At 43.6% G+C, this 26548-nt stretch overlaps 1 protein-coding gene across 2 annotated transcripts in view; it reads left to right on the plus strand.

Moving 5' to 3' along the window:
* Positions 1–26548, plus strand: part of LOC140406182 (poly [ADP-ribose] polymerase tankyrase-1) — a 200893-nt gene that overhangs the window by 52246 nt on the left and 122099 nt on the right. For both annotated transcript variants that reach the window (XM_072494321.1, XM_072494322.1), the window contains exons 4-5: positions 16475–16511; positions 23091–23166. In XM_072494321.1, the coding sequence (XP_072350422.1) occupies positions 16475–16511; positions 23091–23166 (113 nt within the window). The remainder of the gene's footprint in view (positions 1–16474; positions 16512–23090; positions 23167–26548) is intronic.

Consider the following 26548-nt stretch of genomic DNA (forward strand, 5'->3'; position numbering starts at 1 on the left):
TCCGTATGTCCACCCAGTGCGGGGCATGATCCGAGACCATGATCGCTGAGTACTCCGTGTCCACTACCCCCGTCAGTAAAGCCCTGTTCAAGATGAAAATGTCGATCCGGGAGTACTCTTTATGTACATGTGAGTAGAAAGAGAGCTCCTTCACTCTCGGCCGCCCAAACCCCCATGGGTCCACTTCCCCCAAGTAACCGCACAGTAAAAACAGCCCCCTTCAACAAGCATAACATCTGTTCACCCCTGTATGGGTCCGGGTTTACAGAACCCCAAAGTGTTTCATGGAGTTCAACCGACCCACAGCTTTTAATAGATTGTGGTGTGGGAAGCACACGGCGTACTCTCCAGGTGTGATACAGCACTTATGGACAAATGGTTTTTAAAACAAAACAATGTTTATTCTATGAACTCAAGTTAACCTTTTGAAAACAAACATTGAATATCTTAACACCCATTACTTCAAAGATAACCCCAAAAGACTACAACACTAAATAATCGTTCAAACTGTTCCTTTAAACATCCAAAAGACATCAAACCTTCAAAACCAGACATGAGGTTACATTCAATATATTTTTAGTCTTTGGATTTGCAGACATCAACAGACCAGCTCTGTGTTTCTTCCTGCAGCTCTCAGCAAAACACACAGACACTCCCAGTAGCCTTCTCAAACTGAAACCAAAAAGCAGAAATGAGCTCAGCTCCCGCCCCCACCCTCTGACAGCACTTCAGTAATATGATCAGCTCCATTTCTTAAAGGTACATTGCTTAAGCATCCACTTCTTAAAGGTGCTCTCACATGACAACCCCCCACTGCGCTTCCGTGAGCCAGCCTGCACAGCTAGCTTGGTCACCCCGCCCATAGCGCCAAACATTTTCCCACCTATTGTTACCCCCCCCCCCCCCATCATCATTCGGGGACACCTATTCAAGAGAAAACATTCCCAGCCCAGTTAACCGAAAAAAACCAAAAAGAAAAGAAAAACCCCACATCGAACATCCCCCACCAGTACAAATGCAAACTTTAACTTGCAAAAGAAACACGGCAGCTCCAGGATCGATACAGATATAGAGCAAATATTACAAATATAGGGCAAAAACCTTTTTAACGTGAACACTGCAGCAAAGTTGAAACACCCCTACCAGCCTTTTCCTTCTGGCGAAGTCCATCGCTTCCTTGGGCGACTCAAAATAGAAGTGTTGCTGTGACCCAAAGACGGGCCGGATACAGCAGTCCAAACTTCACCTTCTTCTTGAAAAGGGTCGACTTTACTTGGTTGAATCCCGCTCTTCTCCTGGCTACGACCGCGCTCGGATCTTAGTAAATGCTCAGGATGCTGTTATCCCACTTACAGCTCCGTGTCTGTCTGGTCCACCATAAAACACGCTCTTTATCCAGGTATCTGTGCAATCTCACCACCATCGCCCTCGGATGTTCACCTACACGCAGCTTCTTCGCTAGTGCTTTGTGTGCCTTGTCCACCTCCAAGGGTCGGGCGAACGTCCCATACCCCATTAGCTTCTCGAGCATACCCGCTATATATGCCCCTGCAGCCGCTCCTTTAGACTCCTCCGGGAGACCAATGATCCTCAAGTTCTGCTGGCGGGACCTATTCTCTAGATCCTCCACCTTCCCCTGGAGCCTTTTCTGGTGGTCTCTCAGCATCCCCATCTCGACCTCCATTGCTGTTTGGTGTTCCTCATGTTCGGTCAGTGCCTTCTCCACTTTCTGGATCGCCCGATCTTGAACATCTAATCTCTGTCCAGCCGAGCAATTGATTCCCTAATCGGGTCCAAGCATTCCTGTTTCTGCTTGGCGAAGCCCTCTTGGATAAACTTCATCAAGTGCTCTGTCGACCGCTGGGTCGTCGAGCCAGGACTCCGGTCATCCGCCATGCTTTTTCCCGCTTCAACCCAGGCCTTCTCTGTTCACCTATTTCTTCCTTTGTGAGCACTCCTGGTCGGCCTATCCATGCACTGATGTGGGACTCCTGCGTACGGTTGCGTCCCCTATCAATTTTCCAAGTAAAATCCGAGAAGAAATCGGGGGAAAAGGTCCAAAGGTCCGACCCAAGCGGGAGCCACCAAATGTGCAACCTACTCCTTCAAGGCCGCCACCGAAGTCTCAGTCTTTATTTTTTAATGAACAGGTTAGTGGTGAGCAAGCGCTAATAGCACTGATGATGACACCTATCCATCTCTTTGCTGATGAATGGGAGTAGACTAATGGTCATTGATTTGTCTTTTTGTGGGCGGGGCATAGCTGGGCAATATTCAACATTGTTGGGTGTTGTCGCTAAACTTGAACAGCGTGGCTAGAGACTCAGCTACTTGTGGAATACAATTCTGCAGTACTATACCCGGGATGTTGTTGGAGCCCATAACCTTTGCTGTACGAAGTGCCTTCAGCCATTTCTTGATATTCTGCCGTTTAAATTGACTTGACTAAAGGAGGAAGCTAAGATGGTGTCATTCACTCAGTGCTTCTGAATGAAGATGGCTGAAAATACTTCAGCTTTGTCTTTTACACTGATAGGCACCGCCACCATCAAGTATAGGGATGTTCATGGGGCTTCCTCCCTCCTGGTTTAATTATCCACCGCAGTTCATGATTGGATGTGGTAAGACTGCAAAGCTCGATCAAATCTCTTGGTTGTGCAATTGCATGCTGCTTTCGCTGTTTGGGTAGTTATGTTATAGCTTTCCCAGCTTGGTACCCCTGGTGCTTCTCCTGGCATGCTCCTCTTGACTTCTTATTGAACCAGGCTTGATTCCCTAGCTTTATGGTAATGATTGAGTGAGGGATATGCCATGCGATATAGATTGTAGGGAATGCAATTTCAGTGCTGGGTATGGAGAATAGTGCCTCAAGAATGTTTAGTTTTGAGTTGCTAGGTCTGTTCTGGAGCTGATCGACAAGTGAATGCATTCCTCCCTGAACGTTTCGCTATTCAGCGTTCGCTGTTGCGACTGGTTTCCTTGGCGACAGCTGCTGCTAGAAGACAGAGGACCCCCCGCCGAGGTCCCGCGCTCTCATTTCTTTCCCTCCCCCCGCCCCGCACACTGTTCAGAGCATGCGTGTGATCGTTCGCGCGGTCTCGCATCAAGATGCCAGTACAATCCTTTAGTGGGATTTTTAAAAAATCACGTCGAGGGTCGACTACACAATCACACGTGTAGACTATCTACAACATCGAAGGCATGTACAGCATTAAAAATTGTATGGTGTGCTGTGATGCAGTTTTAAAATATTTGGTAATTGTCTGGAAGGTAGCCTTAGGTTCTATTGTGCTCTCTGGGAATCAGGAATCCAACCGTAATCATTTAAAAACTAAGAAATGGGTAATTCAAATCCTGCTGCATTGTTCTCTGTGCAGTATTATAGAATTTATTATTAAATTTACTGAATGTTTACTGAATTATTAGAATGTTTGAAACTTAATTTGAAAACACCCACTCATAATGTATATCTATGTAACAGCGTTAGATTTACATTTTCCATTCTTGTTTTAGATTCAGATTGGTGGGCATTTTTTCTTTGAAAAGGAAAATACCAATTTTACTGCCAGAATACTGATTTCTGGTATCTGGAACACTGATTTCAGTTGGAAAAGACTGGCAGCTCTGTCATTGTTGATGGTCGTAAAAACCCATCTGGTTCACTCATGTCCTTTGGGGAAGGAAATCAGCTGTCCTTACCTGGTCTGGCCGACACGTGACTCCAGACCCACAGCAATGTGGTTGACTCTTAACTGCAATTAGGGATGTGCGATAAATGCTGGCCCAGCCAGCGACGTCCACGCCCCATTAATGAATAATAACAAAATTAATAAAGATTTTAAGAACGAAGCGTAGCTTCTTTTTGAAGAAAAGTAAGAAAGTGTGTTCCTTTACATTTTTTGTTCATGTTCCCTCAGACGACAGCACTGCAAAATGGCTTGTTTTCTTAAAAATAAACTATGACTGGAACTGTATATTCATTATTTGCAATTGCTTTAAACTGTAAATGCAGGCCTTTCATAGAGTTTTCTCATGATCCATTGTAAGATGTAGTTTGATACTTAAGGTCATGTGCATCATGTTCATCTGTACAGGAAAAATACCAATCTTTTAATATGTTGATTGCAGAGTTTAAAAAATATATATTTTTTATTCTCCTTTTTCACATTTTCTCCCAAATTTACAACCAACAATAAACAATAATCAGTAACGAATGTAATGTCAATCCCCATATCAATAACAACGATCCTATCCTCCCACCAAACCCCAGACATTAGCCCGCAAGTTAACATAAATAAATGACAAAAAGGAATCCGGAATCACCCATAGTGACCATTAACACATACAGTCCCTCTCCCCCAGTGTTCAATGTGATCTAATTCTCGAAAGTGCATAATGAATAACGCCCATGAATTGCAGAACCATTCCGTCCTTCCCCCTCAGTTCAAATTTGACCTTTTCAAGCGTCAAGAATTCCAGCAGGTCCCCCCGACACGCCAGGGCACAGGGTGGAAAGGCTGCCCTCTAACCCATCAGGATCCGCCTTCGGGTGATCAGTGAGGTGAAGGCTACAACATCTGCCTCTGCGCCCGTTTCCAACCCTGGCTGATCCAACACCCCGAATATGGCCTCCCAAATATGGTCTGGGTCCAGTTTCACGTGCACCACTTTAGAGATTACCCTAAACACCTCCTTCCAGTAATCCTCCAGCTTTGGAAGGACCAAAACATATGACTGTGGTTTGCCCCCCTCCCCAACGTTCACACACATCTCTACCCCTTCAGAGAGCCAGCTCATCCTCGCCCTTGTGAGGTGCGCTCTATGCACCACCTTCAGCTGTATCAGCCCCAACCTCGCACACGAGCTGGAGGCGTTCACCCTCCGGAGCACCTCACACCAGAACCCCTCCTCCATACCCTCTCCCAACTCTTTCTCCCACTTTGCCTTGATCCCTTCTAGCGGCGCCTTCTCCTCCTCCAAAGTAGCCCCATAAACTGCCGATACTACTTCCTTCTCCAGTCCCTCTGTCGTCAGCATCTCCAGCAATGTAGAAGCCGGCTCTACTGGGAAGCTCTGTATCTCCTTTCTGGCAAAGTCTTGAACCTGCATGTATCTAAATATTTCCCCCTGCTTCAGCCCATACTTCGCTCCCAGCTCCTTCAATCCCGCAAAACGACCCCCAAGAAACAAATCTTTTAGTGTCCTAATTCCTTTCTCCTCCCATCTACGAAAATTTCCATCCCATTTCCCTGGCTCAAATCTATGGCTCCCCCGAATCGGCATTTCCCTTGACCCTGCCCCCAACTGCCTCCAAATTGTTGATTGCAGAGTTTTGTGACATTGCACAATCAAAGGATACAACTTCATAATGGATGTTTGGACCATGTAAGAGTTAATATTCAGGCCCTCAATTTGGTGACTGGCTTATGCCTTGGTGGCCATCTCTGTGTTAAGCATTGCCTGGTGGGACCCAGGATCCTCATTCTGGCATGGCATTCTCTGCCACATTTGCTGCAAATGTAGACAGTGGGCTGAGAAAATGCCAGATTCAATTGCCTCTGTTTTCCGTGGGCCCTCTTCTCAGCCAGCTGAGCTTTTAATTTCTGCTCATCTCTTAAGTGCCCTTCCTAACAGTCAACCTTCAGAGGTCACAGCCGTTAGCAAATACCTCACAATTGTCAGTATCTGCCATCTTCATATCTTGCTTGCAGGTTTCTTTTCATTTCTAGGATTTGGGCATTACTAGCTAGGCCAGCATTTATTGCCCACCCCTAGTTACCCTTGAGACGGTGGAGGTGAGTTATCTTCTTGAACTGCTGCAGTCCCTGTGGTGCAGGTACAAATACAGTGCTGGTCGGGAGGGTGTTCCAGGATCTAGACCCAGCAACAGTGAAGGAACGGCAATATATTTCCAAGTCAGGATGGTGAATGACTTGGAGGGGAACCTCCAGGTGGTGATGTTCCCATGTGCCTGCCTTTGTCCTTCTAGATGATAGTGGTCATGGGTTTGGGAAATACTGCCTAAGGAGTCTTGGTGAATTCCTGAAGTGCATCTTATAATAATAATCTTATTATAATCTTTATTGTCACAAGTAAGCTTACATTAACATTGCAATGACGTTACTGTGAAAAGCCCCTGGTCGCCACAGTCCAGCGCCATTTCGGGTACACAGAGGGAGAATTCAGAATGTCCAATTCACCTAACAAGCAAGTCTTTCGGGACTTGTGGGAGGAAACCGGAGCACCCGGAGGAAACCCACGCAGACACAGGGAGAACGTGCGGACTCCACACAGACAGTGACTCAAGCCGGGAATCAATCCTTGCACCCTGGAGCTGTTAAGCAACAGTGCAACCCACTGTGCTACCCAGTAGTCTTGTGGATGGTACACACGGTCGTCGGTGGTGGGGGGAGGGGGGGGGTGGGTTAATGTTTGTTGATGGGGTGTCAACCAAGTAGCTGCTTTACCCTGGATGTTGTCAAGCGTTTTGGGTGTAGTTGGAGCTGCACTCATCCAGGCAAGGGGTGAATATTCCATCACATCCTAACTTGTGCCTTATAGATGGTGGACAGGTTTTGGAGGCAAGTTACTCGCCGCAGGATTCCTAGCCTTTGACCTGCTCTTGTAGCCGCAGTATTATATGGCTAGTCTAGTTCAGTTTCTGGTCAATGGTAACACCCCCCCAGAGTTATGTAGGCATTTATCAGCATAGATTCTTATGTCTGGCATAACGTATGGAAGAACCTAGATTTTCCACAATAGTGAAGAGGAAACCTGAGACTGTAAAGCAAGTAGAATTTGCGGTGGAATTTGCAGTATGAGTCAGTGTTGGATTCCACGTATGTCTGCCCAGCATTGAGCAAAGTGCATGGACCTGATCGCACTAAGAGGGAATGGCCCTGACTTGGCAGTATTGATATGGAACTTGCAAACATCAGGTATTAAATTTGTTGTTTGATTCCATTGATGCTTGAAGTATGTGTCTGTCTCTTCATCCCTCCCTCCATCCGTTTGTCCCTGCATCTCTTATTTTGCAGGTGGCTTTAATTAGAATTTATTTTTAAGAAAATGCAGGTGAGAAAAGACTGTTTACTGTCCAAATTCAGTTGATTGTTTTTAAAGAGGTAATTAAGATGAGGAAGATGCTATTTATCTTTGGCAGCTTAGTACACTCGTGTTGTAGAGTATTCAAAAGCAATTAAAGTTAGAACAGATGTGTAATTACCAAAGTCTGCCATGTTTTTCCTTTCGCTGCCTCAATCAACCATTCAAATATTTTAAACAAATTTTACCTGAATAAAGCTTTTGAAATGTACTTTCTTTCAAATAATTGAGAAATAACTAAATGGATTTTGTTATGCAGTGAAACATTCCTATTAGTTAGCTAGTTTGAATGCTAATGATGAATCTTAGAAATTGTGTGTGCTGCAGATGTGAAAACTGCAAGCCTTGCTTTCAGCTAACAGGTACCACTCTGGACAAAAACTTCAAATCCAGACTTGAGAGTAGCTGAAACCTTCAAGTAGGAAATGAATATTGGAATTAAAAGACGTAAAGCACTTCAACCGATAATCTAAATCATTAGTCATTGTAAAGATTTCCTTTAAAAGCTTATTTGAAACTTTTGCTGGGAAGAAAAAAATGGTAAACAAAATTTTAAGGAAACATTGAGTTATTTGATTAGTTCATCAACAACGTATGATTACTTGTTCAGCAGCTCATCCAAAAATCTGAACAACAACACTCTACAACCCTGTTCCATTGTCGGCATACCAGAGCAGCTGTGTATTCTCTGCTGGATGCACTGCAGCAACTTGACAAAGCTACATGAGCAAGCCCCAGCAAACAAGCATCCTAGTTTCTGCGAAAGCCCTTTCTTTTGGCTTGATGCTATCTCTTACCTCATTTGTTGGTCATGGCTGCTTAATAGATGTGTGAAAAATATTAGGTTAATAATTCAAATGAGAGCCAGGCTGACTATAGAAAGTTCAGAGGGGGTGTGAAAAAAATGAGAAGCATAGAGAGTGTATGAGAAGAGACTGGCAGCTGACATACAAAGGGACTCCCCCTCTGTAGCAAATAAATAGTAGAAGCGGTGAGGCCAATTTGGGACCAAAATGAGGATTTGCACAGGAAGGCAGGTGGCATGGTTGAGGTACCGAATAAGTACTTTGCATCTGCCTTTACTAAGGAAATAGATGCTGCCTGGCATCTGGTAATAGGCATTGGACTAAAGAATGATGAAGAGGAGATATTAGAAAGACTGGCTGTACTTAGTGTTATAATAATAATAATCTTTATTATTGTCACACGTAGACTTACATTAATACTGCAATGAAGTTACTGTGAAAAGCCCCTAGTCGCCATACTCTGGCGCCTGTTCGGGTACACAGAGGGAGAATTCAGAATGTCCAATTCACCTAACAGCACGTCTTTCGGGACTTGTGGGATGAAACCGGAACACCTAGAGGGAGCCCATGCAGACACGGGGAGAGTCTGCACAGCCAGTCACCCAAGCCAGGAATTGAACCTGGGGCCCTGGTGCTGTGAAGCAACAGTGCTAACCACTGTGCTACCGTGCCGCCCTCATGGTTGTAAGTCACCAGGACCAAACCGAACAAAATTATGGATACTGTGGAAAGTAAGGATGGAAACAGCGAAAGTATTGTCTGTGATTTTCCAGTGCTATTTTGAGACAGGGGCAGTGCCAGATTGGTACCAGATCACTGGAGAATTGCAAATGCTACATCCTTGTTCAAAAAAGCATGAGTCATGCAATTACAGGCCAGCTAGTTTAACCTCAGTGGTGGGACGATATTTGGAAACTACAATCTGCGGCAAAATTAATTGAGCAAGGGAAGATTAATTAAGAATAGTAAGCATGGATTTAAGAGCGAATCATGTTTAACTAATTTGATTTTTTTTTTGATAAGATAATGGTAATGAGGTTAATGCAGTTGATGTGGTGCACATAAACTTCCAAAATGTGTTTGATGCCATGTGACAGACTAGAAGTTCAACAAAGTTTAAGCCGTGGAGTAAAGAAATTGTGGCAGCAAGGATAGTAAGTTGGCTGACTGACAGGAAACCGTACTGGTGAATGGTTGCTTTTCGGACTGGCAGAAAGTATATTGTGGGGTTTGCTGGGAGTCGGCATTCGGACCACAGCTTTTGTTGATCTATATTAATGTCCTAGACTTGGGCATTTAGGGCATAATTTCAAACTTTGCGGATGAACACAAAACTTGGATGTGTTGTGAATTGCAAGGAGAATAATGATAGACATCAAATAGAAATAATCAGGCTGATGCAATGTCTAGACATGTGGCTGATGACATTTAATACAGAGAAGTGTGAAGTGATAACGTTTTGGTATGAAAAATGAGAAAAGACATTATAAAATAAAGGACACCATTCTTAAAAAGAGGTGCAGGAGCAGAGGGACCTGGAGGTATGTATGCACAAATCGTTGAAGGTGACAGATTAAGAAATAGGTCAATAAGGCCAATGGGATGCTGGGCTTTATTAATCAAGGTATTGAGTATAAAAGCAAGGCAGTTATGGTCACTATTTATAAGACATTGGTTTAGCTTCAATTGGAGTATTGTGCCCAATTCTGGACACCACACTTAAGGAAGGATATGAAGAGGGTGCAGAAAACATTTATGTGATTGGTCCCAGAAATGAATGACTTTAGTTATGTGGATAAATTGAATGGGCTGCACGGTAGCACAGTGGTTAGTACTGTTGCTTCACAGCACCAGGGACCCGGGTTCGATTCCCAGCATAGGTCACTGTCTGTGCGAAGTCTGCATGTTCTCCCCGTGACTGCGTGGGTTTCCTCAGAGTGCTCCGGTTTTCTCTCTCAATGTTATCCCGAAAGACGTGCTTGTTCAGTGAATTGGACATTCTGAATTCTCCCTCAAAATGTACCCGAACAGACGCCGAGGGGATTTTCACAATCACTTCTGCAGTTTTAATGTAAGTCTACTTGTGATACTAATAAAGATTATTATTATTAATAAACTGGGACTGTTCTCCCTGGGGAAGAAAAGGTTGAGAGGAAATTTAAAAAACATGCTCAAAATCACAAGGGTTCCGGACAGAGTACATATGGAGAACCCGTTTTTATTGACAGATCAGTTGAACCAGAGGATACTGATTAAAAAGTGAATGCCAAAGGATAATATAATCTTTTTATTGTCACAAGTAGGCTTACATTAACACTGCAATGAAGTTACTGTGAAAAGCTCCTTGTCGCCATATTCCAGCGCCTGTGCCGGTACACAGGGAGAATTATTAGCTGGTACGGGAATTGAACCTGCACTGCTGGCCTTGTTCTGCATCACAAACCAGCTGACTAGCCCACTGAGCTAACCCAGTGTTGCTAACTTTGGTTGGCTCTTAATTTGTTGCTCGTTGTGTCTTTACTTCATTTGCCCTGTTTCTATAACCTTTGCTCTAGAGTCGCCAGGTATATTTGTGATAGCACCACGAGCTTCAAGTTCAAGTGCTGATCAATAACTCAACACACCAATTAGTAAGATTCAAATCAAAACACATTTATTATACACAGTAATCGCTACTCATGCATAAAACTCTACTTACTAGAATAGCTCTAACACTAAAAGGCCTTAGCTTTAGAACTGGCCCACCAGGTCAGGGGAACAAATGGCCTTTCGTTCGATTCTGAATCTGCAGGATTCAAAAGCTGGTATGGACTGGTAGCTAGTAGCGCCTATCTTGTAGTGTGCGTTGACTGGAGACTTACTTGGTTGGTGCAGCAGCTAGGCAGGTCACTGTCAAGGGTTGTTTTGCGCTGCTGAGTGACCCTGCCAAGAAGGACGAATTGAACTTGCGGGCTTTACTGTATAGTCCCCAGGGGCTTCGCGCCGTTCGGGGCGGACACCGTATCTGGTTCCAAGTGATTGGACTACTTCCTTTGTCTTGGCTCCTGCTGGCGCCGAGGAGTCTGGCTTGGCCTTATTCACCTTAAATGTTTCAATTGTTCCTGGGGATCGCTCATTAATATGCGGATGGTTGCTAGTTTCAGTGCTGTCTGGGTTTCTACAAGTTCCAATACACAGGAAATTTTGCACCTGATAGTTTTTCCTGGCTTGACTAAATTTCCCTGCATTCTTTGCGGACCTCCATTTTAAGTCGGGAAGTGGCCAACCCAGGTGGCTACACCAGCCCCTCATCCAAGGCAACATGAGGAAACACCCGTTCATGTAATGAGTAGTTGTGGTCTGGAATGCACTGCCCGAGAGTGGGGTGGGGGCAGACTCGATCGTGGCTTTCAAAAGGAAATTGGTAATTATCATAAGAGAAAATAGTTGCATGGTTACAGGAAAATTGCAGTGGAGCAGGAGTAGCTGCATTGCTTTTTTAAAAAGCCAGCATGGACACGACTGACTTGAGTTATCCTCCTGTGCTTTATGATTCTTTAACTATACAAGTTGGGTATGTGTAAGGTTTTGTATCATACCAGATACTTTTAGTCCAGCCCATTGTTTATCTGCAGGTTCAGTCATTAACAATTCCTTCCTGTTACCGTGATCAATTTATTTCTCATCCTTTTGAAGTGCAGCTTAATTAAGTTTAAAGCCTAGGTTTGTGACTTTCCTTTTTTAATCTAATATTTAGTTCAATCATCTGGTCACTATTTGCAAGCTACTTTCTTATTAGATTATTGACACATTTTGGTTTGTTACTTTTAACTTAATCCAGTTGCCGTGTTTGTTCTAAAACATATTGTTCAAGAAAGCTGTTGCAAATACTGCTTCAGTCTAAATGAAAATTAATTTTCCCTTTATAACTACAGGCTACTTTGTCTTTGTATCAGGGAAGCATATACCAGGCACGCCAACCAAAGAGTTTTTAACCTGATGATGGTTAAGGCACGTAGAAGGCAAAAGTCAGTGTTGCATAAAGTTGATATGAGCAAGATAATAGTCAAATAAGATTTCAGATGCTCCTCTATCCTGGATATTTTTTTGTCGTCTTTATGCTTTCATCAGGTTTCTGAAGGATTCATTCTCATTCAGCTTCTTCTCTTCTTCACTCTGTGAATTGATGGCTGTGATCCAGAAAATAGATTTTTCTTATGCAATTCTGTGGTCGATATGACATGATGTTTGGTTAACCTCTGATTTATAAGTGGATTTCTGAAAAAATGATTAGCACACACTTGTGTCTGCAAGGAGAGTCAGCGGTTAGCAAGTGGTGTCAGAGTTGGGAAACTGGCTGGGTGAGGCTTGGTGAGGTTATTGCTTTTTTCTTTCACTTTTTTGCATGTTTGTGTCAAACTATTGAGGTGGTTCACAGAACAGTCTTACATTCAGTTGTGATTGTACTGTTACCGTTGAATCAATTGAATGCCCTATTTGGGCGGCATGTGGGCTCAGTGGTTAGCACTGTTGCCTCATAGCTCCAGGGTTCAATTCCCGCCCCAGGTGACTGCGTGGTGTCTGTGTGGAATTTGCACTTTCTCCCCGTGTCTGCGTGGGTTTCCTCCGGGTGCTCTGGTTTCCTCCCACAGTCGAAAGATGTGCAGGTTAGGTGGATTGGCCATGCTAAATTACCCCTTAGTGTCCAAAAGGTTAGATCGGGTTACTGGGTTATGGGGACAGGGTGAAGGCGTGGGCTTAAGTAGAGTGCTCTTTCCAAGGGACGGTGCAGACTCGATGGACCGGAAGGCCTCCTGCACTGTAAATTCCATGATTCTATTCCTAGGGTTGCCAACTCTCCAGGATTGCCGGAGTCTCCAGGAATTAAACATCATCATCTTAGTCCCTGCTGCAAGCAAACCCCAAATTCCTGGAAGCTTAAAAAGAATTGTTTTTTTCATTTGCATAAAACCTTTATTACTTACAACAATATTGGAGAGCGGAAATTGTCTGGGTGGTTACATTTATGCCTACTGTGCTGCTCAATATTTATACCTCAATCAACATCACAAAAACAAATTATCTTGTCATTATCACATTGCTGTTTTGGGAGTTGGTTGCACAGAAATTGACAGCCGTGGTTCCTACATTGCTATGTTGACTATACTTCAACTATACTTCAAAATTACTTTGTTGGCTGTAAAGCATATTGGATATTAGAACACACTGAGGTTCTAAAAGGTGATTTTTTTTTAAAAAGAAAATATTTTATTGAAGCATTTGTAATTTTCACAATATAATATATTGACATTTCTAAAACAACCGTGCGGGTCGACGCACAAAGTACCCCCTAAAATAACAACAAACAATAAACCATGCACCCCACTTCTCCCGCCCTATCCCCAATTACCCGTACACTAAATTCCCTGTCCTTATTTAACATTACCATGCCTCCTATTTCCCCCCCTTTTTTTTCCCTTTTCCCCCCTTACTGCTGACGTTCAGTTTTTGTGAAAGAAATCAATGAATGGCTACCAACTGCGGGCGAATCCCTGTAATGATCCTCTTGGAGTGAGCTTGATTTCCTCCAGACTGAGAAACTCTACCGTATCGCTGACCCACACTCCTTCGGGGGCTCCGAGTCCCTCCATCTCAGCAAGATCCGTCTCCGGGCCACCAGGGAGGAGAAGGCCAGGATATCCCCCCCCCCCCCCCCCCCCCACCCCCCCGGAACTTCCAACACCCCAAATATTGCTAATTCTGGACTCAGAGTTACCCTACCTTCCAGGACATGCCCAAACCAGATGAACATGGTTGGCCGGGCAACCCCCACACCGCCCACATCTGCCCTCCACCTCGTCGAAGAACCTACTCATCCGAGCTACCGTCATGTGGGCCCTGTGGACTACCTTGAACTGAATCAAGCTGAGTCTAGCACAGGACGAGGATGCATTTACCCTTTTAAAGGCTTTTTCCCACAGTTCAGTTTCCAGTTCCCCTCCTTGCTCCTCTTCCCACTTCCTCTTCACCTCTCTGATAGGGGCCCCTTCCCACTCTAACAATTCCCTGTATATGTCCGATACCTTCCCACCTCCAACCCCTGTTTTTGACAGCAAACAGTAGTCCCCTCGGGGAGGCAAGGAAAGCTTGGGACTTGTCTCCATACAAAGTCCCGCACTTGAAGATACCGAAACTCGTTCCCACCCGGCAAATCAAACTCTTCCTTTAATGTCTCCAAGGTCGGAAAGCCCTCCTGGATGAATAGATCCCCACACCTCTCAATCCCTGCCCGCTGCCATACCTTAAAGCCCCCAGCCAGGCCCCCCCCCTTTCCGGGACAAACTGGTGATTGCCACAGATCTTATGCTTCTTCCATTGCCCCCACACCCTCAGGGCTGCCACCACCACAGGACTTGTGGAGTACCGAGCCGGCAAGAACGGCAGGGGCGCCGTCGGTAAAGCCTCCAGACTCACACCGTTGCAGGATGCTGCCTCCATCTGCTCCCAGACCGACCCCTCCCCCACTACCCACTTCCTGACCATCGATATGTTGGCAGCCCAGTAATAGTTAATAAAGCTCGGGAGAGCTAATCCCCCTTCCCCGTGGGCCCATTCTAGGAATGTCCTCTTTACTCTTGGGGTGTTACCCGCCCATACAGACCTTGATATCGCCACATTCATACGTCTGAAAAAAGCCTTTGGGACAAAAATCGGGAGACACTGAAAAAAGAAAAGCAGTCTCTGAAGGACCGTCATCTTCACCGTCTGAACCCTCCCCACCAGCTTCAGTGGGAGCATGTCCCATCTACAAGTCTTTCTTTATTTGCATATGCGATTAACAGGCACAAAACTGGCCACAGTGTTAATGCTGCAATTGTATATTTTGGTACCACCTTTGCAGTTGGACCACAGCAATAGTGCTACTTTCGCACCTCTGATCTGTGGGAGTGTGATGGTTGACAAATCTGCTGTTGGGCTGGTTTATTTCGAGAAAAAATACATATTGCCGTATCTTTTGCTGTATCTTGTCACATGACATTTTTGGAAAGCTCTTAAAATCCAAACCGGAGATGAGAACTTGTTTGCTCGTTTTAAGATTATATTTTTTCTGAACATCGAATTGTTTTGGCATTAAATTACATGTTAAAATTGCCTCTTATATTGAAATCTAGACCATTCGATATTGTTGAGTTCAGAATGTGAATAACATTAAATGCAAAATTTATGGCATTACTGTCGGGTAGGAGAACTAATTGAACTTCAAAAGGATAAAACCAAATTAAGAAATGTGCTATCTTATGTATTGAACTTGTTATTTAAAAAAATTGATATTCTATATTCAGTTAAATTATTACAATTTACAGAATCAATTGATACAGTAGTATTGGCATTGTGTAAATTCCATTTGAAAGCATATCTTGAATTTGTTCTTTTCATGAACAGGCTTTTCAAAAATCTATCTTCAATATATTTCTTCTACATCTAAGCTAGTTTCCATGGCGGTTTTTGACAAAGCCAATGCTCAGGGAATTGAGCTAGTGTCACCATGGTTACCATCTTAATTCTAGTATTTTGTGTAAAGAAAGTAGCACCACCATGTCTGTTAGAAAATCAGCCTGTGCATGAGTGTATGTAAACGTGTAAGCACATGTGCTAAGCAGCGATAGATATCAATCCCCATTTTATGAGCCTTTATTGCACTCAGCACAAACTTGGTAATGTTTGAATTAAGCACAGAAGCTTGCTCTCTTTCCTTTGTACTGCACACATTACCTTGCTTTCCCTTCTTGTGTTCTAATAGAGAATATCTGTTGCCTAAAATAAACTCGGCAAATTTTAAAGGAATTATTGTGCCCAGTGTCTCTATTGCCATAGAAACATTTGTCCTTGTTTCAACCTGAGCTCACACCCCTATTTAATAACCCAGGGCTACACTTGGCTAATCTAGTGCTGGTGGCTCCAAGGGGAAAAAAACAATCTTAAAAAGCTGCCTGTTCACCCCAAGAGGATTTGGATACCTCTTCGACTTTTGTTAATAGCACAAGGCATGAAAACCGCTTTGTATATTTTACTAGTATTAATGTATATTTAAACTTTGCCCCTTTTCCATTGTGCAGCAAACTCATTCTTTGAATCGTATTACTTGGTAAACAGAGATGTTGTTTCTTAGCTGCAATATAATTTTAATAAATGTGCTTTTGAGTAGATAGCTTAAGCAAGTTGGAGTAAATCTTAACTATAAGTCATAGGAATTAATTTCCAATGTGCAGTAAGTCATGAAAATAATTGTAATTATTAAAGAATCTGTAATCACAAACATTTGCAGTCAAAAACAGGTGGTGACCATGATATGGGGAAACCTGGCTCTTGATCCTGTCACCAGAGTAACTGTATTTAAAGGCAGTACGTGTGCAGTGATTGGTTATTTAAATGGCTCCGTATGATTTGTAACCAGTCTCTAAGGCAGTCGTGATGCTTCTGTCTTCAGCTACGAGCGTCAGTGCTTCATTACCCAGTAGGGTGTGGACTTTCAGTATTTTTTTCAGTTCATAACACTAATAATATGATTTTTTGCAATCACACAGGTGAATACAAGAAGGACGAACTTCTTGAAGCAGCGAGGTAAGTGTTATCTGCACAACATGTCGGTAAAGTCTCAAAATGTGCTTTATATTGCTTCGGCCTTAAATTATCATGAATAAAATGTGGTGTTTTTCAGACTACTGGTGGAACTGTTTTCCCTTCCCTCCCTGTTTTTAAACACCTAAACAAGAAATGGAATGTTTACATATCTTGCATATTTTCTGTGAAAGATCACATCCCTTTCAATTCAATGATCTCATATTGCACAGTGTTTTACTCGAGCAGCTAGAGCCTGATTCAAAGCCATTTCCTTTGCGATTAATGCCTATGACTATTTCTTTCTACCTGTTTTCTTCTCCGTTCAGAAGGGCTTTACTCTAACTGCTGTACAGGTCCAAAGGTGCTGCTTGCCTGTTTAGCAGTCTCCCAAATATGTAAGTACTGACAGTGACAGCTATTAAAACACCACAGACAATCCTCACTTAATCTTCACTCAGTTTCCACAATTGGATAACAATTAGATGTCCGATCCTTGATTGTTTTATTTCTTTTGTAAACTTGGGAGGACTGAATAACGATGCAAACTTTCTCCAAATACAGTTAATCACTTGGATATGATTTCCTTTTCTGCTCCTCCTGGTTGCAAAGATGACTTTAGTAGATCACTGCATATCACAATATTCTGTCAATTGAAGGAGGGGTCAGAACTGTGGAAAGTAGTTCTTCATTGCATGAGATGGCCATTTGAAGTATATTAGAAGTTGCTAATGTTTGAGCTAATTGGTCTGTCAGAATAGAGTATTGTTCTAAAATTGCCAGCATTTTTAGTTGTTAAACTAGAATAAGTGGTGCCCTGCTTGTACAAGGGACACTGTCAGAAATTATTTTGTACAAATGCCTTTTACTGGTTCAGACAAAATAGAGCAACGTTAATGAGCTGGCTAAAATAGCCAGATGAGGAGACAGCAGCAAGTTGTCAAATTCCATGCTCAAGTTGACTTGTGTTGTGTCCTTTACAACCACTTTTTCTACTCTCTTTATTAATCTTTGGTCGCACAGGAGTGGAATAAGAGATACTACCTGAGGAGGCAGCCAACATTTCTTAAGAAAATGAGGATATTTATCTCTTGTTGAACGCTGAGATGGGCAACTGTGTAGTCTCCAATGCACGGTTGATTGACTCATTAATGGAACTAGGAGGGTAGATGTGTCAACAGGAAGTGTGATTTCCACTCGGCTATAGATTTCAAAATCCCAATAGATCCTGTATCCTATTACGTGATCTACTCTTGTGTGTGCACAGCTTTAACTAGTCGAGCTACGCTCTCGCATGTTCCCAATCCCTTCCGTGAGATTGATTCTACATTAACAGAAACTCTACAGGTGAACATAGGTTTCTAAGTAGCTTGAGTTGGATATTGTGAACGTAGTAGCGGGTTTAAAAAGTTATTTTTACAGGTGTTCTCCATTTTAGCTTGAATAATAGGAATAAATACATTCATCATCTCATTCAGAAGGTAAAGAATGGGATAATATTCATTGGTTATGTTATTGAACTATTAATCTTGATGTCCTGATGCCTGAAGACAATTTAAAACCACCTGGGTAGAACACAAGTTATAATTTCATGTTTCAGCTCTTCTATACTTATAAGCCTTGTAGTATGCTGCCAATACTATCATGACAAAGTTTGCAATTCAAGTCATCTCTGTGCGGCCGCATTTGGAGTATTGCGTGCAATTCTGGTCGCCGCATTATAGGAAGGATGTGGAAGCATTGGAAAGGGTGCAGAGGAGATTTACCAGAATGTTGCCTGGTATTGAGGGAAGATCTTATGAGGAAAGGCTGAGGGACTTGAGGCTGTTTTCGTTAGAGAGAAGAAGGTTAAGAGGTGACTTAATTGAGGCATACAAGATGATCAAAGGATTAGATAGGGTGGACAGTGAGAGCCTTTTTCCTTGGATGGTGATGTCTAGCACGAGGGGTCATAGCTTTAAATTGAGGGGAGATAGATGTAAGACAGATGTCAGAGGTAGGTTCTTTACTCAGAGAGTAGTAAGGGCGTGGAATGCCCTGCCTGCAACAGTAGTGGACTCGCCAATACTAAAGGCATTCAAATGGTCATTGGATAGACATATGGACGATAAGGGAATAGTGTAGATGGGCTTTAGAGTGGTTTCACAGGTCGGCGCAACATCGAGGGTCAAAGGGCCTGTACTGCGCTGTAATGTTCTATGTAAGCTATTCTCAAATTTGTGCTGACTGACTCGTAAAACTACAATGCTATTTAGTTTTCTTCCTAAAGTAAAATTTAATTGAAGTTCTCTATTGATCTGTTCAATTTAATCCCTGCACTCAATTTGCATTGTAACATTGATGCTTGAAAAACACAGTATTTCACTTCTTAAGAAGGAAGAATTTATCACTTTCATTTCTTCCCATTTATTGTCTAATTGTTGACTTGAGGCAGACTTGCAGTGGAGTATGACAGAATTGTTTTTTATAACTGAAAAGATTGCATATGTTGCTCCAACTACTTTACAAATTTTGCCGTTGTATTACTGGTTAAAATAAATTACTTTTCGGTTTAGGTTTGCCGTTCCTTCACTGTCACTGGGGTAAAATCCTGGAACTCCCTCCCTAATAGCACCTACACCACGAGGACTGCAGCGGTTCCAAGAAGGCAACTCACCACTACCTTCTGAAGGGCAACTAGGGCTGGGCAATAAATGCTGGCCTAACCAGCAACGCCCACATCCCATAAAATGAATAAAGAAAACAAAAATAAATTTATTTTAGGTATATCCTAATCACATCTAGGTCAAATTATATTGATCTACCTTTAGCATAAGAAAACATTGGAAGGCACTTCACAGGGACGTTACAGAGCTAGATTTGACACCAAGTCAACAAGGTAGGTGGCATGGTAGCACAGTGGTTAGCACGGTTGCTTCACAGAGCCAGGATCCCAGTTTAGATTCCTGGCTTGGGTCACTGTACAAAATCTGCATTTTCCCTGTGTATGAGTGGGTTTCCTCCCACAAGGTTATCCCGAAAGACGTGCTTGTTAGGTGATATGGACATTCTGAATTCTCCCTCCGTGTACCCGAACAGGCGCAGTAGAGTGGCGACTAGGGGATTTTTACAGTAACTTCATTGAAGTGTTAATGTAAACCTACTTGTGGCACTAATAAAGATTATTATTAAGGAGATAATAAGGCTAGATATCCATAAGCTTCATCAAAAAGGACTGTCCAAAAGCAGGAAAAAGTGTAAGAATCGCACACAGGTTTAGGAAGGGAATTCTGTAGCTATGGCCCCAGCAGCTGAATGCCCGGCTGAAATTGGAACAATTAAGATGGGAGATGCTCAAAAAGCCAGAATAGAGGGCCGCTGTCTTGAAGGATTATGGGACTGGAAGTAGTTACAGCGATAGGGAGAGGTGAGGTCTCAGAGGGATAGAAAATAAGGGTGAGCTTTTTAAAATGAAGATGCTGCTTGATTGCTTAACTAGTAGCCACTGGTGGTTAGCTAGCACAAGGGTGCATGAGACTTAGTACGAGCCTGGACACAGGCAGCAGAGTTTGGATAACCTCCAGTTTACAGAGGGTAAAAGAAAGTACAATAGGGTAGTAAAGTCTAGAATTCACCAATACATAGGCGAGGGTTTCAGCAGCAGATAAATTGAGGCAGGGGCAGAGTTGAACAATGTTACAAAAGCAGAAATAGACAGTGTTAGTGGTTTGTGAATAGGTGTTCAGAAGCTCATCTCGGGGCTAAATCTGATGCCAAGCTTACGAACATTCCAGTTTGCCCGTGGACAGTTGTCAGCGAAATGGATGGAGTTGGTAGCTAGGGAACAGACTTTGTATTAGGGGCTAAAGACAATTAATGGAAACATAGAAAATAGGAACAGGAGGAGGCATCCGGCCCTTCTAGCCAGTACAGATGGTACTCTGGCTGCGATTAGATAGATAAGAATGGAACGAGGTGAGCCCAGTTCCGCTCTGGACAATGGTGAGCAACATTAAAGGAGATGATGCAGTCAGCTCAATTAGAATGAAGAGGGTTAGTTTGAATTTGTCACATTGTCAGGATATATAATTTGTGACTTTGATAACTGTACTGTAACAAATGGAAACCTGACTGAATATCAAACAGCGCATTCGAGGACTTGGGAGGGGAAAGTGAGGTTGGAGATGGGGCAATATTTTGCAAGGACAGTTGCCTCAAGGGTTGTTCTTTGAGGAGAGGGTGATGACAGCAAATATGAAACACGGAGGGATAGTACTGGAAGAAAGAGAACTATCAACATAGCTAACATTGGGACCAGAAAGAGAAATAGTAAGTCAGCAGTTTCATGGAATAGTGCCAAAAGAGAAAGAATTGGATCTTGTGAACAATATGCCCATGTCAAGGGCATGAGTGGAGATATAAGAAAATCAAAGAGAACAGAGAACATTCAGATCAGTGGTCGGGGAGCTTTAGAGGACGTTTGGCCTGGTGGGAAGTGACAGAGGCAACTGATTGAATGGTCTCAATTTTAGATATCGATGAGATCCTTGTCCTTCATTGAAAAGCCTTGAAGCATTTTGTATAATTACTGTTGCCATAGAGTGATTGTTAGGCAAGGAAACATAACAGCTACTTTAAAACAGTAAAAGCCGCAAACACCAATGAGATTAGTGACCATTATTTTTTTCATGGCATTGGCTGAAAGAAGAATGTTGACCAGTACTCCCTGCACTGATTTGAATAGTCAAGGTATCAACAGAGCAGGCCAACGTGACCACCTCTGGGTGTAATATCACAATGCCATTTCTCACAATGCAACATTTCCTTGATACAGCCCTGGAATGCAAGCGTAGATGATGCACTCAAAGTGCTGGTCTTATAATCTTTTTATTAGTGTTACAAGTAGGCTTACATTAACACTGCAATGAAGTTGCTGTGAAAATCCCCTAGTTGCCACACTCCACCTGTTCAGGTACACTGAGGGAGAATTCAAAATGTCCAATTCACCTAACAAGCACGTCTTTCGGGACTTTTTAGTCTGCTGAGACCTGCCTGGTGGCACCTTTATTACAGCAAAGCAGTAGTAACTTGCTACTTAAGGTTTGTTGAAACTACCTATTATTGAACAGTTTGCACTGTGAATTGTATAGTCTTCTGAGACCTGCCTGGTGGCACCTTTATTAGAGCAAAGCAGCAGTAGCTGTTGCTACTTAAGGTTTGTAAATGTTGGTTCAAACTACCTATTATTGAACAGTTTGCACTGTGAATTGTATAGTGTGCATTGACTAACCTGAATATCATTTCATATCGAACTTTATGCTTCCAAGCTATTTGTTAAATTCCTTTACTTCTTTACGGATCTCAACGGATCTAGTGTCCCAAGCCATCTTATTGTTCTTTCTTTCTGTCCCTTCCAGTCTACATTTTCGGGAAACCATTAGTGGATTAGGAACCCAAGCATAAGAATTTCAAAATCAAGGCATTGCTGAATCCAGTGTCAAAATGTAGGACAGCAACCACACGAGTGATGGATGAATGGAATTTGGTGCACATTTGGAGATGAGCAGAAGAACATACAAATTAGAAGTAGACCATTCGGCCCCTCGAGCCAGCTCCGCCATTCAATAAGATCACGGTTGATCTGATTGTGGCCTCAGCTCCACATTCCCGCCTCCTCCTGAAAACCTTTGACTCCTTTATTAGTCAATAATTTATCTACCTCTAGCGTAAAAATGCTCATTGACCCTGTCTCCAAAACTCTCTTCTACAGAGTACAGTGAAGATTCATGATCCTCTGAGCAAAAATATTTCTTCTCGTCTTTTGTTTTAAATGGGAGACCCTATGGGCTGGATTCTCCGCAGCCCCGCACCAAAATAAATGGGAGCGTGTAAATGGGAGACCCCATACACTCACCTGATGAAGGAGCTACGCTCTGAAAGCTCGTGATTCTAAATAAACCTGTTGGACTTTAACCTGGTGTTGTAAGACTTCTAACTGCGCCCACCCCAGTCCAATGCCGGCATCTCCACATCATGCCTATGTGGAGTTTGCACTTTCTCCCTGTGTCTGCATGGGTTTCCTCCGGATGGGCCTGTTTCCACCCACAGTCTGAAGATGTGCAGGTTATGTTGATTGCCCCCTTACTGTCCAAAGATGTGCAGGTTATGTGGGGTTACAGGATTACGGGGATAGGGCAGGGGAGTGGGCTGAGTGAGGTAGCGTGCTCTTTCAGAGGGTTGGTGCATATTCCATGGGCCGAATGGTCTCCATCTGTACTCTAGGGGTTCTATGGTACACATCATGGCATTTTCAGATGTTTTCCACATTCTACTTGTGTTTGAGTGCTGTGTAACATTATGTACAGTGCTTTAAAATGGAGCCACAATAGCCAAACTTGTAATTAACAGCTGCTTTTCTTTCGACCATGTATCACTATAGCTCTGAGGACCAGATTCAGAGATTAACTTCTAAATTTAATTCCCCTTTCATTGCCTTTGACTGTAAGATCTTGCATTGTTCAAAACTCAATTGCTTCAGTTTGCTGAATCACTAATGCATTGAGAATTTTTTTCTTCGCTAAATGTAAGCGTTTTCCTTTCCAGGAGCGGTAATGAAGAGAAGCTCATGGCATTGCTCACTCCATTAAATGTAAATTGTCATGCGAGTGATGGAAGAAAGGTAAGAACATATGTATGGCTTTGTATCTTAAATTACCTAAGCAGAGGAGTACAGGAACAGAACAAAGTGCCAAACCATGGTTTACTCAAAAGATTTGGGGGCTATTTACCTAGTGTTCAGACCTGTAACAGCATGTACCAGTAAATTGTCAGATTACTTAAGATCTTTATTGCCACCACACCACCCTTCCCCCAGCCCCCCCCCCCACACACACACACACAAATTGGAAGTTGGATATTTTAAGTTAAACTTTGTGTTGTCACTAGGATTTCACCAAAAGCGTATTACGTTCATTTGAACTGTGGGAAAACAAACTGCAGTTTGTATGGAGAGAGCATCTTGTGATGCATAAACACAAGTAAAATACTGGTGCTTGTAGGCCTGTTGCTAATTGTGGCAATGGTCGATGTAATTCGAGGTGTCGAACTAATGAGATCCCAAGACACGTATTGTGCAATATTTAACATATATGGTTTAAATGTTCTCATTTTTCCTATCAGCTAGGAATATCAAATGTACTAAATAGTCTGATGACAACATCAATAGTGACATATTTGTTTGTCTGCTAAACAAAGGGTGTCAAACTTAATTTATATGCTGGAATCCTGGCATTTGGCATGCGTCACATTCAACAAAGCTATTTGGACACAAGGGTAGAAATTGAGGAATATTGTGCCAATTTTACACCGATTGGTTCAATTTAACTTTGCAAGGAAGAGTCTTGCGCACCAGTTTCAAGTCAATTTTCTAAAATCTAAGAATGACCAAATGAAGCGTGTGTCACTCAATCTCCGCCTAGTCTTTCAAGTTCAGCAACCGTTCTCAAATAACCACTGGAGACCACAGGAAATGTTGGGGAAATATGTTTACCTCCTCTTCTGTGGAACATAGTGGAAAAAGATTCAGCTGCTGCCAGCCCATACTTATTTATCCTACATCTCATTCCTCCTTGTATTCAAACTTGTGATGTAAATTCAAGGCTGCAGCTCCATGTATGCAGTGGGAATCTTCATTTGCCCACGAGTAGAAATAATCTTTGAATGTTTACCCACTATAAGGTCCCCAAGTTACACTCACCTCATTTCTACTTGCTCCTCTCTCTGTACCACTCCCATGTGCCATGTTGTTGTTGCTATTCCCAGCTCTGCAGAAAATGCTGATTCCCAGTCCCACCGCACCCCATTCCCCAGTCCTCTCTTACATCCCCCAAAACCCTTCACAAATCGCATTCCCAATTCTTCTCCGAGGCCTGATCCCTGACTGCAGGAACATTCTCCAGTCCCAATTTTCTTATCTCCCTACTCTGATGTCACTATATCTAAATCTCAATTCTCCTATCAATCTCTTTCTCTCTGAATCTATGCTGCTACACCCTATACAATTCCTGTCGTCTTCTGCACTAATCCTGGTCTCCTGCCTCCCTAGTCACTGTTCACCATTGCCTCACCCAAACCTACTCCCCGCACCTCTCTCCTGTCCGTCACTCGCCCCTTAGTGGTTCTATAAGATCAAAGAGAAAGGAACAGGAGAAGGTCATTCATCCCCTCGAGCCTGCTCCGTCCTTCAATAGGATCATGGCTGATTTGAAATTCCTCATGTCCATTTTTCTGCCCTTTCCCTGTAACCCTTGATTCTCTTACCGATCAAGAACCTATCATTCTCAGCCTTAAATATACACAAGGACTCTGTCACATTGGCAGTTTTCCAATCCTCCGGTTCTTTGACAGAATCTAAGAATTTTTGGAAAATTACAACTAATATATCAATTATCTCTGTAACTATTCCTTTTAGGATCCTAGGCTGCAAACCATCAGAGCCAGGGGACTTGTGTGCCTTCAGCCCCATTTGTTTGTCTAATACTACTTCTCTTGTAATAGTATTTAATTCCTCCCCTGTATTCTTTAGTATTAATGAGCTGTTCGAAGTACCTTCCACTGTAATGACTGATGCAAAATATCTGTTTAACTCCTCTGCCATTTCCTTGGTCCTCATAACTAACTGCCCAGATTCACTTTCTAAGGAGCCTATGTTCTGCCTCCTTATGTGCTTTTTCTTTCAACGTAATACTTTTTAAACGTTCCATAGTTAACCATGGTTGGTTTATCCCTCTCTTTGAATCTTTCCTCTCGGTCTGCACAGTGGCTCAGTGGTTCGTACTGCTGCCTCATGGCACTGAGGACCCGGGTTCGATCCCGGCTCCAGGTCACTGTCCGTGTGAAGTCTGCACATTGTCCCCATGGGACTCACCCTCACAACCCAAAAAGATGTGCAGGGTAGGTGGATTGGCCACACTAAATTGCCCCTTCATTGGAAAAAAAGAATTGGCTTCACTAAATTTAAAAAAAAAAAAGAATCTTTCCTCTCTGGGATATATTTTTGATGCGAGTCATGAATTACCTCCTTAAATGTCTGCCACTGCTTGTTTACTGTCTTACCTGCTCATCTAACCGTCCAGTTCACTTTCTAGCCTCATTTCATTGTAATCCCCTCTTTTTAAGTTAAACACAGTTGTTTCTGACCCATGTTTCTCTCACTCAAACTGAAGATTACATTCCAATGCTTTATTTATCATAGAATTTACCTGCAGAAGGAGGCCATTCAGCCCATCAAGTCTGCACTGGCTCTTGGAAAGAGCACCCTACCCAAGCCCACACCTCCACCCTATCCCCACACCTCCACCCTATCCCCACACCTCCACCCTATCCCCACACCTCCACCCTATCCCCACACCTCCACCCTATCCCCACACCTCCACCCTATCCCCACACCTCCACCCTATCCCCACACCTCCACCCTATCCCCACACCTCCACCCTATCCCCACACCTCCACCCTATCCCCACACCTCCACCCTATCCCCACGCCTCCACCCTATCCCCACGCCTCCACCCTATCCCCACGCCTCCACCCTATCCCCACGCCTCCACCCTATCCCCACGCCTCCACCCTATCCCCACGCCTCCACCCTATCCCCACGCCTCCACCCTATCCCCACGCCTCCACCCTATCCCCACGCCTCCACCCTATCCCCACGCCTCCACCCTATCCCCACGCCTCCACCCTATCCCCACGCCTCCACCCTATCCCCACGCCTCCACCCTATCCCCACGCCTCCACCCTATCCCCACGCCTCCACCCTATCCCCACGCCTCCACCCTATCCCCACGCCTCCACCCTATCCCCACGCCTCCACCCTATCCCCACGCCTCCACCCTATCCCCACGCCTCCACCCTATCCCCACGCCTCCACCCTATCCCCACGCCTCCACCCTATCCCCACGCCTCCACCCTATCCCCACGCCTCCACCCTATCCCCACGCCTCCACCCTATCCCCACGCCTCCACCCTATCCCCACGCCTCCACCCTATCCCCACGCCTCCAC

This window comes from Scyliorhinus torazame, unplaced genomic scaffold (genome assembly GCF_047496885.1).
Source record: "Scyliorhinus torazame isolate Kashiwa2021f unplaced genomic scaffold, sScyTor2.1 scaffold_339, whole genome shotgun sequence".
Classification (NCBI taxonomy): domain Eukaryota; kingdom Metazoa; phylum Chordata; class Chondrichthyes; order Carcharhiniformes; family Scyliorhinidae; genus Scyliorhinus; species Scyliorhinus torazame.